Here is a 15,860-nt window from a genome sequence, read left to right on the forward strand (position 1 = left end):
ATATCATCAAAATTTAAGCTACATAGGTTATCCAATAGGCCAGTTTGTGTATGTTATGATTTTATCTTAATTTATGGTGCCTTTTAATTCAACTCACTTCCTATCTATCTTCTCAAATTTTTCTCCTAGAAGATTTATGAGTACTTACATCATCCTCTACCCTATTCTCTTACACCTCCACTTTGAAAGCTAATGAGTCAGAATTATCTGTCAAATATGATCCTCTACTACTACTACTGTTAAAAGAAGCACTCCTCCATATCACTTCCAAGAACCTAGGTAATGGGCCCGCAGAGAGGCAACTCAACCAACATTTGCTGAAAGAACAAATCTCCTCACTCTCTCACTGAGAGTCAATCCCTAAGATTTGTGGGGAGATATTTACTCTCTAAACCAGAGAAAATGGGAAGACTGAGAAAGGCTGCCATTATCTAGATATTCTGAGGTTTGAACAAAATGGACAGGGCAATGGGGTTGAGAATCTAGCTTATGATTTCAAATGTCACAGATGAATTTTACCTAATCTGAAATGTGTCTGGAGTTTGGAGGTGGATATAGATAAAAAAAATTCATGTCATTTGTGGCACTATTTGAGAACACTTCAAAAAGTAGCAAGATCAATGTTGTTAAAATCTTAATTTCCATTTCTACAATTTCTAGATGATAAACACTGGATTTATCTTCCTCATCCACAAACATCCACATTGAGTTTGGGTAAAAATATCCAAGAATTCTATCCCGATACCGACTTAAATTGATTTCCAAAGATTGGAAATGGCCACATTTTCATCCATGTTTTTCATGCTCTAGAAGAAATGGTAAGAAAAATTCCCTTCTGCCTCCCCATCCATATATATTTTTTCTCTGAATAGATATTAGAATCAGTGGTGAGGAAAGGATTTACACAACCTGATGGGATCTACCAACATGTCGTATCTGAACCCAAAGACGGTGACCCTGATTGGAATTCCTGGACTAGAGCATGTGCAGTTTTGGATTGGATTTCCTTTCCTTGGTATATGCTTGGTGGCTCTGTTGGGGAATATTTTCTTGTTAATCATCATCCCTACAGAACGCAGTCTTCACCAACCCATGTACATCTTCCTGGCAGTGTTGGCAGCCACTGACCTAGGTCTCTGTGTAGCCATTGCTCCGAAGATGTTGGCGATCTTCTGGTTTGGCTCTTATTCCATGGCTTTTGATGCTTGTCTCACTCAGCTCTTCTTCATACACGCTTTGCAGGGTATGGAATCTGGAATCCTGTTGGCCATGGCCTTTGATCGCTATGTTGCCATTTGTGATCCTTTGAGGCACACATCCATCCTCACACCTTCCTTTCTAGTTCAGACAGTACTGATGGTAGCAACAAGGGCAATAGTACTTGTTGGGATTTTACCCATTCTACTTAAACAACTTCGACTTTTCCAATCTGTGGTTATTGTCCATTCCTACTGTGAACACATGGCTGTGGTCAAGCTGGCTGCAGAAGATGTCCACATTAACAAATCATATGGGCTTTTTGTGGCTTTTGCAATTCTAGGTTTTGACATGATCTTTGTGTTCATATCCTACATTCTGATTTTTCAGGCTGTTTTTCGTCTTCCCCAGAAAGAAGCGCGACTCAAAGCATTCAATACTTGTACTGCCCATATTGTTATCTTCCTAGAATTTTATATCCTTGCCTTTTTTTCCTTCTTCAGCCACCGCTTTGGATATGTATCACCTTATACCCATATCTTATTGTCTACCATCTATCTTCTTGTGCCCCCTGCCCTTAATCCCATTGTCTATGGTGTGAAGTCCAAAGAGATCCGCAGGCGGGTTGATCAGATTTGTATTCTGAAGCCTTACATCCAGAAATGATTCAAAAATAATATGACATAGGAAAAAATATTTTTACATGTTTAAGATGAATACTCCTTGTACTATGTCTGTCTTGGTGAGGTTTTTACATTATAATCACCTCCCCTAAAGAATTTACACTCTCAAAATTAGAGCACTCAGAATATGAGATAAACTTGTGTGAAAAGTATGTATGTATCTTATTCCTTCATCTTTCTCTTCCTTTCTTCTTTTATCTTTTCTTTAATCTCGATAAGAAAATTAATGGCATAATTAGTTTTGCACCTAATTGCTGCTTAAAAATTACCAATGTTCATTCTTTCCTATAGAGTGGAAAACTTTTGAGTCATCTACAAACTAAACATATTTTTGTTTGTTTCCTAAATTCAAAGTGACTAAGATTACTAAACAATTTAGAATTCTTACCATTATGAAAATAGAATTTGAATGCTCTGATAACTGTCTTTTCAATTATAAGAAGAATGTGCTAGATAAAAATATATTTTTGTGGTCACCAAATTTTATATATTTCAGGATTGGATAATAAAATGTAAATTTTAGCTCACTATTGTTATGAATTCTGTGAAACACGCTGCCCCCAAAATAAAAAATATATTTGTATGTATAAAAAGCTCTTTATCAATGGAGCTTTTCAATAGTGAGTGAAAAATCTGCTGTAAGAATGGCATTCTTTGTGTAGGAGATAGGATTAGAAGAATGTCATAGCAGCTATAAGTGCCATTGGCTAGATTGAGTCAGAGTTATCGGGAACAACTGTCAGTAATCAATTTATTTGCATTAACTCTAAGTAAAGACTCTACCCATGCATAGCATACAGAGTGGAAAGTTGTTACATTCCAAAGAATATTATTATTGTCAGGCAAATGTCAACTGTATCTACAATTATTTTCAGTAAGTGGGAATGTGAACTGATGAATGAATGGTTGTTGAGATACTTAATTTGTAAAAATATTTAAGTACTTTCCTCTGTATGACTTATCACTTATACCTGTGCCCAATCTATCTTTTTTTTCTGGAGTAGATTGAGAGTCTTTTCACAGTGGAGCAGGGACCAGAAGATAAGCTAACCTCTTGAGTTATGGGAGAAAACTGTTGTCATGCAAAATAAGGTGTATTGTCTTAGAAAGGAAGAGATGTGTCCTGGTGTGTCCTGACTCACATGAATCCCTATAAATCTCTATATACATAAGCCAAAGTGTAGAATCTCTAGAGGAAAAGAAAAAAGAAAAAGAAAAAAAAAAACCTAATGCACAAAACTGAGTGTAGACCACATGTATGAGAGCTGATATAGGGAGCACTGAAAAATAATCATTGGTGAACAATAATAGAGATGTTGGGAAGAGACTACAGAATCTTTGAGAGTAATGGAAGGTAAAAAAATTACTTATGATAGAAGTGAAAGAAAGTTGAGTATGGAAAATCATAGTTTCTAAGCATGGCTATAACTGTATCTTCCCTATCACATACTCTTCTGTTATGTGATCTTGCCACTTACTCATCAAGAATGGACTCTTCAATGTACTTTTCAATAAGTCTGAGACCCTGTAACTGCTATGAGTACAAGAGAAATCAATCTGTCAGTTCTTGGCAGAGTCTTTAATTGATATAATAGTTTGTTTTTCCTATTTTCATGCCACAATGTAAGAACCCCCAGAGTTCTACTCTGATGGAACAGCAGTCAGTGTGGAGATGGACTGAGGTGTCTGACATATGAGTGAAGACGAAGACTTGTATACAGCCATGGATTCCTGTTCCAAGCACTATCAGCAACTGTTTGAGACTCTAAGTGAGAACTAAACAGCTGAGTCCAGGCAATCAACAGACCTTTGAGAAAAAAAAAAATATTGTTTAAAACCACTAAGTGTTGGGGTGTTATATTACACAATAATAGTTAAATGTAAGGAAAAAAAAGATGTCAAGAGTTAGAGTCTTCAGTAACAAAAAACTAAAATGTGCAGCATTGGCTTTGAGAGTATATGGACAGAAGCTTACAGGGTACCAAGAAGACTGTTAATGAAAGCTTTAAATAGAGTTACAAAATTGTTATTATGTACCAGAGAGTAGAGAGCTGTGCTTTGTAATGGTGAAACAATTGACAAAACTGTCTCCTTTTTAAATGTAGAAAATAAAAAATATAAATACCTAATGAACTGATGAATTTGATGAATGAAATTTCCAGAGAATGTTGAAAATGTCACATATAATAAAATAAGTATATTAAAAAAATGAATTAAAGTAGTGCTTAACTTTCAAGTAAAACTCAGAGAAACCATAAAGGTTTCAGGTATTTATGAGTTTGAACACAGAACTGTTTCTCATTCACTTTTTCTCTAGACATTATATACACTTAAAGTAAGAGCTAGCCTCTGGGGGGAAAAAAAAAACTGTGCATTTTTAAGATTCATTAGTCAGAAGGACTGCCAGGTTAGACTGAAAAGGACAGAATGAAAAGATCTTTTTTTTTAATGGATAAGTAAGATATATTTTTAAATTAAGCTTATTGGGGTAACATTGGTTAATAAAATTATATAATTTTCAGGTGTACATTATAATTTGACTTCTGTATATTCTATTGTGTGTTTATTGGAATTCCCAATACAGGCTTAGAAAGATGAAGTAAACACTTGGCCCATTTTAAAATGAATGATGACTCAGAGTATCGAGCCTAGATCCCAGAGGGTAAAGCCAAGAACCATGGAGAAAAAGAGAATTATCCTCATGGATCAGGGCCCATTGGATAGGGCCTTAGATTTCAGTATGCTGTGAACCAGTAACTATTTTTTCCCTCTTATGGCATGGGAGTGTTTTTGCAGTTATCCTATTGCTGTATTAATATTATAAACTGGCAGTGTGAGAGGCAAATGATTTATCTCTTCAGTAAATAGGTGTTCAGAGAAAGAACCATAATCCAGGAACTAATTCCAAAGAACCTCACCCATGAAGCCTCACTTACATTTGGATATGATTTAGATGATAATAGTCTGGATGAATGAATGCCATAATAGCACGAGACATGGAAGTTTGAAGGAGGTCTAAGTGTGTGTTGTATATGAGAGGAACCAGACTAGATTTGTCAAAGATAGATATAAAAGTATTTTATAAACTCCATGTTCTTCTGCAATGTAATCATCAGGAAGTGAGTCTACTTTCCAGACACTTAAATTTGGTCAAATACTTTTTTGAGCAGCAGACTACTACAGAAGTGATGCTGTATAAGTCTAGGATACAGACTATATCTAGCCTAGCAACTTCTGCTCTTTATCTTTTGAAGCCCTGTACAAGAAACCCAGGCTTATTTTATGGAGAAATACACCAGGAAGAGGAGTACAGAAGCACCGGACTTGTCAGTAAAGAAGCCATATTGGATGATGTCCAATTTTATGAACCTTTAAAGAATCCAGCTCAGCCCCTTTTTGTCATGCAATCGCGTGAGGATGTGATATGAGAATATTAAGTTGAGACCGGTCAACCTAAAACTCTAAATTTTGAGATATCTGTAATGTAACAAAAGATAATCATAATTAAGAAGGGAAATTATACTTGAGGGAACACATTGGTCCACTGAAGATGAAAGAACATATCCTACATAATACTCAGAAATAAATTTGAGATATCACTATGAAAGGATCCTCAGTGGAAAAGAATGTCAGCCAGGGAAAGAAAATGCTTCTTTCCTCCCTCCCTCCTTCCCACTCTTCCTTCCACTGTCCCTCTCTCTGTCATTTCTCTATCTCCTTTCTTTCCTTCCTCTCATCTTTTCTTACCCTCTTTTAACTTTAGTACTTAAGCTGAGTACTAAAAATAACTACATGCATGTAAGTACATGCATTCTTTCATGTTTTTGTTGTTTCATCAGAGAAGCTATTTGAAATGGGACTTGATCTATTCAACAAATGTTTATTAAACTCATATTAAATACCATGTAAATTCTAGATACTATGAAAAAAAGTATAGACAAACATTCTTTTTAATGTAGAAAAAAATAATGATGCAGAGAGGTACTTAAGGATAAAAGGGGTCAAATATATGGTGACAGAAGGAGATTTGATTTGGGGTTGTGAACACACAATGCAATATACAGATGATGTATTATTGAATGGTACACTTGAGACGTATAATTTTATTAATCAATGTCACTCCAATAAACTTAATTTAAAAAGGAAAAATCATGTAGAGGCAATTATCATATCGTGTGATATATGTTATGACTGAGAAAGTATAAGTTGATGCTTGAAAATGAAGGAGATCAAAGGATAAAGAGACCATTGAAAATGAATGCAATATAGAGTGAAGAAAAAGACAAGGTGGGAGGACAGGGAAGGCATACAAAGAAAATATTTCTTAAGATGAGCCCTAAAAGTTGATAAAAAGCATATAGTAGTAGCATTCTGAGAGGGGTTATTAATTTATTTAAGCAAATTTATGTCTCTGAAAACCAGTACAGCCAAAATGTGTGAAGTTAATAGTGGTTTTGTATAGTTATTGATGTAATTGATATATATGTACATCAGGTATATGTGCATATACAAGTACTTGTGAATGCATCATATCTCAAGCAAGGCATATGAATGCAGATAAATTTGAATATGAAAGCATATTACAGAGAAAAAGATGTTTATAGACAAATAAGATGATTGGAAGAATATATATGAAAGAAAAAGCATGTATATTTCTATATGTTTGTGTAAAATAAGTACCATTTGTATGGTCTTTGTTCCAGGTAGACCTAGGGATATCTAAATTATGAACATTATGGATGGGAAGATGAGTATTATTTACATGCATAGGTCTCTTGGTTTATGAGTTTGTGTTTAATAATTTTTAAAAACTGAAACAAAGATTTAGAACCTATTTATCTGCAATACAAAAATCAATTTCTGGGTATGGCCCTTGCCTTTAAAAAAAGTCAGTATAAGAGAAATGGCAAAGCATTCAGCTTAATATCTGAAGTACAGGACAGATCATAGACAAATGAATGTCAATGAAACTTAATGTGTTTGGCAGTACAGAAAATGACAGGTTGATATCATTTAAGGACAGGCATTATGGAAAACAAATTAAAGAAAATGTCTCTTGAGGTGAGAAGTGTTTTGACTAAGAAAGATCAAGAGAAAATGCCTCCTACCTAGCATGAAGAATGAGCTAAAGTTGCAAGAAATGTGTAGTTTCATTACAAACAAAGCAGTCATGTTTGGCTAGATTGATGCCTATGCTGTGTTTTAGTGAAAATAAAGCACCTGGCAATGCAGATTGAAGTCAAGTCATGCAATAACATGAACACCATACTATGGAGTTAATGGTTTATCTTGAGAACAGGCTGTTGAAGATTTTAAGTAGAAAAAAATCAGATATTTGGTTGAGAAATAAAACTCCAGTAGCAGTGTTAATAACAACTATGAATATGAGAGAAATTTGATATATGAAGGTTAGAAGAATTTTTCAGTACAGAGATTGAAAGTGATGAACGTATAAGATAAAAAAAAAGATAGTGGAAATGTACAGAGAAATTTTGGTCACTGGTTGGACGAGGGAAAGAAAATAAAAATAAGTAATGTCAAGGTTTTAGACTTAATTTAACTCAAGACAAATGGACAAAAATGGGAAATATAGAGGGATAATCTAGTTGGCAAAGAGATTAAGAGTTTAGTTTGAAAAGATTTAAGTTTAAGGTGTACATAAATTCACATGGCTGTTGCAATATGTTTTCGGGAACATAGACATAATCATGGTTTAAGATTTGGATTTCTTAATTTCTTGAAAACGTGAGGTAGGTGGAAGGGGAAAAGTGAAGCTAGAGAAAAAAATAGCTTCTTAGGTTCTTTTTTTTCCACTTGTAAAATGCTTTCCTATCAAGTCCAATTTCCTGCATATTGATTTCATATTCTGGCACTGACAGTAACTCTCTAAAAAAGACTCTTTGTATTAAAATCCTTCAGACAGAAAAAGAGCTCTTTACTCATTGATATGATCATGGACATTTACACATATTTATTTCCATTAGGATTATTTTCCATAATATATAATTCTGTGTTGGTAAAACATAAATGTGGAAGAAAAATCATTAAATAAAAAAATCTTAGATTAATTATGTTTGCCCATATGTCTTGAGAAAATATGCCTAAATTCATTTTAACCTCATTTGAAAAAAATGTGCTTCCAATTTATGTTACATGATATGATTAGATAAACAATAAAATTAACAAATATTCTCCTATGTTATTACTTACATAGTATTTTGGGGAGAGTGTGTGAGGGGGGATTCTGGTCATGAAGATTTCATAACAACTACACTCTGGTGGAAAGAACATGTCCCAGTTACATTCCTATACTGACTGAATCCTCCTCTTGCCTTCGTTATTCCTTTCCCCATGAAGCCCCAAATCTGGCAAGAATTATATCTATATTCAACCTACCATGATTTCCAGCTCTATATCCCAGGTGCCCTGTCCACCTCAGGCATTAACTTCAGTCTCTATGACAGTGCAGGATCCGCAGGACCCACTCCCGCATTTGCTTGGTCCGGGCCCCATATATCAAGGGGTTGACCATGGGAGGCACCAAGAAGTAGAGATTGTCAATGATAATCTGTAGGTGGGGAGCCATATGATAGCCTAAAATCTGGGCCAGGACTGAAAAGACAACAGGAGAATAAAAGAGAGCAATGACACAAAGATGAGAGCCACATGTGCTGAGAGCTTTGCCCCGTGCCTCCCAAGAGGGTATCCGAAAGACAGCATGGAGGATCAGTCCATATGACAGAATGATAAAAAACAGATCAAATCCCACAGATGTCGCAATAACCATGAGTCCATAGACAATGTGATTAGAGATGTCTCCACAGGCTATCTGAACCATAGCCATGTAAGCACAGTAGGAGTAAGCAATGATGTGGGTATGGAAACTTTCCAGTTGTTTTGCCAGAATGGGTGCTGGGGTCACAACAGCCACTGCCCTTGCCAGGACAGCTAGTGCCATCTTTACAAGCATGTTGTTAGCAAGGATGGTTCTATATCTCAGCGGGTACCAGATAGCCACAAATCTGTCAAAAGCCATGGCCAGGAGGATCCCAGACTCCATGACATAAAAGGAAGGGATGAAAAACATTTGTGTGAGGCAAGCATTGAGGCTGATTTCTTTGGCGTGCATCCAGAAGATACCCAGCATGCGGGGTACAGTAACACTGACTAGGGACAGGTCAACGATTGATAGCATGGCCAGGAGGAGAAACATAGGTTCATGGAGACTCTTCTCCATTTGAATGATGTATAAAATGGTGGCATTGCCAATGACAGTAATGAAAAAGACCAAGAAAAAAGGCATGGAGAACCAACCATGGGAAGATTCCAGGCCAGGAATTCCAGCCAAGACAAATACCAATGGCTGAGGAACAGAGTTGTTGCAAGATGACATTCCTAACCTGAGCTCCTCCAAGATTTGATTCCTGCAGAGAAAGAAACAAGGGACATTTTAAAATTATTGTATAGTTCGCATTAAAAATGGTAGGTATTTATTATAGCAATTTATGGTAATAACCATATTGTCAACTAATGAGCAAATGAATGCTTCAGCCACTTGGGATGAGGAAGAACTTAATCTTAGGCTACTTCCTCTGAAAGAGAAAGAAGCAGTCTCAGGAATAATTCTCAATAAAAACATATCAATTCCATAGTTTAGATTCTCTTGTGGCTCTGATTCCATTTAATACTCAATGTGTGCAATCCTGTAGGATTTTTTCCCAGATAACAGGATCTGGCAAGAGACCCAAAATTTCCAACATTATAGGCAGGATGTAGGGGTGTGGACAAGCTAAAAAAGCATGATTTTCACTCAAGATGTGGAAGGTGAATTTCATCATCTCAAGGTTGGTCTTGGTGATTTGGGATTCTTCTCTGGACTGTTTGTTGAAATTGACAAAGAACCTAGGAAATCTACTGATCTTATACCTGAGACGCGTGATTGTATTCTGCAGAAATAACAGATATTTTAGATGACAAAAGTAGAATACAAAAATACTTCAATAGATAATAATTTAATATTAAATTTTCAGATTATTCAACAAAGTAGAGATGGAGAGTAGGTAAAAGAAAGGTAAATTAATAGTCTTCTGTATATACGTGTATTTATATGTTTTGTATGTGGAGCATAGTTTAGAGGTTAAATGTAATACATGTTTCTATGGAAATAAGACTACTATATTTGTCAAATATTTTGAACTACATAACTATTTTGAATAGAAACACACATTTACAAATTTATAAACTATTTGATGAAAGCTATAGAGTATACTTAATCAATACATTGAAAGTAGAAACCAAATAAGTTTATAATAAATACAAAAATAAGGTATAAAATAACACTTTTCTGTAACTAATGATTAAAATTAAGTTTCATTATTAATGTTTAGACTCCAGATTTTTAAAGAAACATTCCAAATATATATTTAAAAGATAATCACAAAAAAGGAAAAGTTTCAATAAAAGTTTAAAATAAAGAGATACAAAATGTAATGCAAAGTTGCTTTTAAAATAAAAGTACAGTGATATTGAGTCCTTTTTGTTTTAGTCATTGATGAACTTGGATTATTTGTCTTTTCTGTTAATTAATTTACTCTAAGAGCTCAAAATAGAGTGGCATGTCTGCTAAAATACTACTGTAGCATGAATATATCATAAAATTGAGTTATTAAGATCTAACTATTTCATATATAAACTTCATGTGATAAAAGGCACACCATAACTGAATGATAGGCAGGTCTCTAAGAAGGTAACTTGGAATAGCAAAAAATAGCAAGGTCTTTGAGATAACACATGTCTAAAATACAATCTCAGCATTGTCACTTTTTTTATGTGAACTGACCCAGTTGTTTAAGGATTTGAACTTCATTTCCTCATTTCCAAAGTGTGATGAGGCTTACCTTACAAAATTGCAAGGAAAGTTAAACTCATCATTAAATTCCAACATTGTTTAAAATGCGCAATGTTCCTGGCACAATTCTTTGAAGTTTTTGGTGCTCTAAAAATGCAAACATTCTTTTTCTGTGAAGTACAAAATTTAAGTGATAGATGCAAAAAATAATATTCTTTTTGCTTTTTTGTTTGTTTATTTCTCAAAAAGAATGGCAATTAGGATAATTAATAGTCTTGAATTATCACCATAGAAGGAATATTTAATGGCTCTGGTAATTTTATCCTCAAATATTTTTAGATTCATTATGTACTACAATGAAAAAGATACATAGTGTCACAAGAGATAGATACTTGGCCAAATAAAGGATGATCAAAAAAATTTTTTAAAGGTACATTTTAGTTCAATAGGGAAAATAATTTCTTCACAAACTCAAACAGAAAAGATAACCCTGTGAAACCAGGAGCTCACTATCAGGTAAAAATTGAATCTACCAGGAATACTGAGGATAAAAATTCTTCATATGGTGGTGACATTAGAATACTAAAGAAACATGGTAAAGTTTTGTCTGAACTATCAGGAACAATTGCCAGCAACAATTCTATCAACATTAATTATAAGTAAAAACACCATCAGATTAGGTATAAAAATTAAAGAGATACTTATTTTCTAAAGAACAGGCATTCTAAAAATTATAAATCCCAATCATGGCCTTATAAGCGTAGGTGATTGGTATGTAGACAAAAAGAGATTTGAGAATCTCTTTTTTCTACATGACTTTGTATACAAGGATTTTCTACTCTTTTCCCTCCCTCCTTTTCACCCTTTTCCTAGAGTAGTACCTGTAGATGGTTATAAGTCTGGTCACAGTAGGGCTGGGCCAGCAAAGTGACTGTCCACTTGAGGTATAGGAAACATCTGTTGATGTCCAGAATAAGATGGAGTGTCAGAGCTGGAGGCAGATTTATGCTGGTTTGTTTTGGCTGATTTGGACCCCTCCTGGGTCCCTAGTGGCCTCTCTGTTAAGCAAAATGCTTTGTTTAACTTGAATATTCTGGGATACAAACTCTAGAGTCAGTCATTGAGGATGGCATAAGTAGAGAAGAGCAGATGTTTAGGAACTCTGTAAAACTAAACTGCTGGTATGTTGAGGGAGGTGAAATGGTATGGTTTAGGATCCCTAAGGAGAGGAGTAAGGACTGGGGAATCACTTAAGATGGAAATTTAAAACAACACTGGGAAAAACAGAAGGCAGAGCTGTTTGCAGCTATGGTTATGCACAAATTGTAATAGATTGCTTCAAAATCAATAGCTTAAATCATTTTAACTTCTTGTGACCTCGGGATCTCCATAAACAAAACTTAAACTGAAATTATGTCTCAGTTTCTCAAATGCAATTAAGACTCATAAAGTGCTGGAAAAAATATATGCACTAAGTAAAATCTTAATTGACTAAATTAAGAACATTGTTTGGTAAATAAAATATATAGAAGAAACACAGGTAAGATTAAAGTAGGAGTAAGAGAGGCACTCTAGAAAAAACTATTGCACTATATTAGGTTTAGGAGATGCTTTCAGAAAGACTTTTGGCAAAAGTCAGAAGATCAGCTTAATAGTAAATGTGAAAGAAGGGAAGAAATTCTTAAGAAACCCTCAAGAACTTTATCAGAAAAAAATGGTGGAATATAAACACCCTGATAATAGTGCCTGGAGCTCTTTTCACTACTATTTCTCCAGGGCCTGGCAAAATGTAAGTTTTTAAATATTGTCATATGGATAAATGCACCCATCCAACACAGAAAATTCATCAATCATCCACTCTAGACTCTAGGCCTAGAAAAATATTGTAAGGGTATGCAGCAGTCCCATACCTGTGAGCTTATCAAAGTCGTCATTAATTTGTATTCCACAGCCTAAAATTTTCAAAGTAATCAAATTGACTTAAATCTTTTCATTATGATTGCTGCAAACCCGGATCAAGTTATTAGACAGTTATTATTATCAAGAAAACTTTTATAACCTCCTAAAAGGTCTTCTGCATTCATTCCTTCCATATTTTGTCTCGACCTATTTTCCTCATTGCAGCCACATGATCTTCTTAATACACAAATCTGATCATGTCACTCCTATGCACAAACTTTACATTGTCTTTTTCTTGTTTTTAGGATACAATTGAGAATCCTTAGCATGCCCCACCCACCCCTGCATGCCATTATCCCAGCCTTACTCATCCACTCTTCACTTTACTCTCTGTACGCCAGCTCAGGAAATGGGTTTTCTTCAGTTCTTGGAATATATGATAACCCTTCCTATCTTAAGATTCATGCATGCTCATACATTCTTTTCTCTCTCCTTATAACATCACCATCCCATTTCATAACCCCTCTTTCTTTCTTCAGCTAGTTAACGCTCATTCGGCACTCAAATAAATGTCATTTTTAAGGAAACTTTCCTTAATCACTTTTAGACCAGATCGAAACCTCATGTTATATGACGTTATAGAAATCTGTATTTCCACTTGACAGCACTTAATATACAGTGTAATTATGCATTTGAGCATAACTTGATTGCCACCTCCACCAGAATATATAGTCTCTGCAACATGAACTTCTCTTTTGCTCACTTCTCCTCAGAATCCAGCACAATCTGGCACAGTTTAGCCGCTCTATGAATAAATTTTTGTTGGATAAATATATAAATTAGTTGCATATCTTCTCTCAATTAGAATTTAATTCAAGCTTTTGAAGATTTAGTTTTGTGGTTGTTATTGTTGAAACTTCTCAATTTTAGATCCATTGGTAGATAGCCTGTAAGTGCTAACTCTTTAGTTCATATTTCCAAACCTAACATATAAACAACCCTGATACTTGTCAGAGAATATGTTATAATTAAGTTCCATAATTCATGGAACACCAAATAAAAAGAATATACAGAAAAAATGTCCAGACTTGGCAATTCATCTTCAGGCAAACTCTAACATAATGGCAATATTCGCAAAGTTTAAATTTTTATAGAGATTCTCTTCTTTTAGACTGAGAATTGTCCCTACTCCTACAACAAGGTCATTAAACCTACTCTTGTGGTTTTAATTTAGATAAGATGGCTAGAAAGTAGAACATGAGATCCCACAGTGTACGGTCAGACCAGATGATCAGCAAAATGGTAGCATTGCCCAGCAGAATCATTAAGAAAATGAAGCAATAAGGGAGGGAGATCCAGTCATAGGAATCCTCAGGTCCTGGAATGCTTGTAAGAAAAAGGGTGTCTGGGTGGAAAGTGGTAGTGTTGGTGTAGAACATGTTGCCATTGACAAGAAGTGAAGTAGTTGAACGCATCTAGAGAAAAAAATAAGAGCTATAAATGCAGAGCTTAAAACTTCTCCAATAGGTATAATGTTTATCTGTTTTTCCAAGTAGGAAAGCTAATTTTAAAACTTGAGTCCAAAGTCAGATGTAGACACAGACTGAGCACTCTTCAATATCACTGTTCTATTGTACTCCATTAAATAAACAAAACAAATCCATTAGGTGACTTGGAACCCAGTATCGAGATATAACATCTGAAATTTCTTATTAGCAGCAATGTTAAAATAGTTTATTTATTGTCCCAGAACCAATGACTTTCTTTCTTTACTACTTTGTCATTAGTTTCCCATCCCAGTTATTTATTTCTCGTTTTTTTTTTTAAAGATAACCTAAGATCTGTATATCTTTTATTCCTCGGATCTTTAAAAATTGTTTTTTGAAACTTATACTCTGAAACTTTTCATTTCCTCTTTGCTTATTACCCTTAGAATCTCACACCAATACTTAAAAACCCAGACTAACTTATCTGGATTCACCATTCTCAGTTTGTAATTGAAATATGGGGAGACTGTGAAGCTTTCTACTTTGAACTAGAAATATTTGGTCATGTTTTCCTTGACTTCCTAATAGATGCCAAAACTGAACATGATATTTTTACTGTAGTATTTTGACTTCATTACATTTTTTACAGATAGTGTAATCACTTAATTGTTAAAGATTCAGGCTTTGGAGTTAGACTGCCTGGGTTCAAGTCCAGTATTCTTTGCCTGGCTAGCTTTGCAGCTATTTAATTCTTCTTCCCCTCAATTTCCTAATATTTAAAAATGAGTGATAAAGAACCTACCCCATATAGCTATGTGACAATTAAATGAACCATGTAAAGGAGATCAATCAGTGCGGTGGCACAGAGGAAACACAATACTTCTTTTTCTGTTCTTCCCAATGATTATAGTTTTCTCTTTTCTCTATCCTTTGTTTAAAATACTTTAGGAAATGCCCATTATATCTAATTTAATGTCTTTGCAACTGTGTAATATTTGTATTTTTTTATATTTATGTAATGAATACATTTGCTTTTATTCCTTCTTAATCACATATTTGCTAAATCTAACAACACCACAAAAAAAAGAATTTATTTTTTTATTATTTATTCTGTAGAGTATGTTGCTGAATACCATGCCATACACTGATACTTTATTAAATCCTTCTGGATAAGAATAAGATAATGTTAATGGAGTGCAACAAAACAGTGATAAGAATATGTTTTCTATGACCATACCACCCTGACCTCATGTGATCTCAAGAGCTAAGCAAGGTCAGGCCTGGTTAGTATTTGCATGGGAGAATATAGTAATCACTTTTAATATCTTTTCTTGGAAAAATTATTTAATCATTTATTCTTTCATTTATAATATTTGTTCTATAAATACCTTTTAACTTTAATTAGATTTATTTGGACTAATTTTTATAACTCCAAAATTCATCCTTTCATCATTATTAATTCTCTTTCATCCTTCTCTTCCTTAAAAGTAAGAATTAAGAACCATGATTAAGTTATTTAGAATCCTTGATACCAGATGTATCTGACAAGTGTAAATTAAGTCATTCATTTTCTGTGACGGTGAGTCTCCTGCAACTTTCTCTGATTGTTCAGGGACACCTTTCTCTTATTTTATCATATGAACTAAGGAAATCAGATCAAATTAGGATGCTACAGACTAAATTGTAAATATGATTTGTGTTTGATGACACATATGTTCATATGTGTTGTTCATTCTTCCTCAAGTA

At 34.3% G+C, this 15,860-nt stretch overlaps 2 protein-coding genes across 2 annotated transcripts; one reads left to right on the plus strand and one right to left on the minus strand.

Annotated features, from left to right (window-relative positions):
- Positions 1 to 912: 912 nt before the first annotated feature.
- Positions 913 to 1,863, plus strand: LOC102894915 (olfactory receptor 52A1). The gene has a single exon (XM_006915752.1). The coding sequence runs from the start codon at positions 913 to 915 to the stop codon at positions 1,861 to 1,863; it is 951 nt and encodes a 316-aa protein (XP_006915814.1).
- Positions 1,864 to 8,328: 6,465 nt separating this feature from the next.
- LOC102879423 (olfactory receptor 52K1) lies at positions 8,329 to 9,273 on the minus strand. Its single transcript, XM_006915706.1, has one exon. The coding sequence runs from the start codon at positions 9,271 to 9,273 to the stop codon at positions 8,329 to 8,331; it is 945 nt and encodes a 314-aa protein (XP_006915768.1).
- Positions 9,274 to 15,860: the final 6,587 nt, after the last annotated feature.

The sequence above is a fragment of the Pteropus alecto genome, unplaced genomic scaffold, assembly GCF_000325575.1.
Source record: "Pteropus alecto unplaced genomic scaffold, ASM32557v1 scaffold395, whole genome shotgun sequence".
Lineage (NCBI taxonomy): Eukaryota > Metazoa > Chordata > Mammalia > Chiroptera > Pteropodidae > Pteropus > Pteropus alecto.

Excerpts from the sequence above, each read along its gene's own strand:
- LOC102879423 (XM_006915706.1), bottom strand. The coding sequence starts at position 9,273 with ATGTCATCTTGCAACAACTCTGTTCCTCAGCCATTGGTATTTGTCTTG.
- LOC102894915 (XM_006915752.1), top strand. The coding sequence starts at position 913 with ATGGGATCTACCAACATGTCGTATCTGAACCCAAAGACGGTGACCCTG.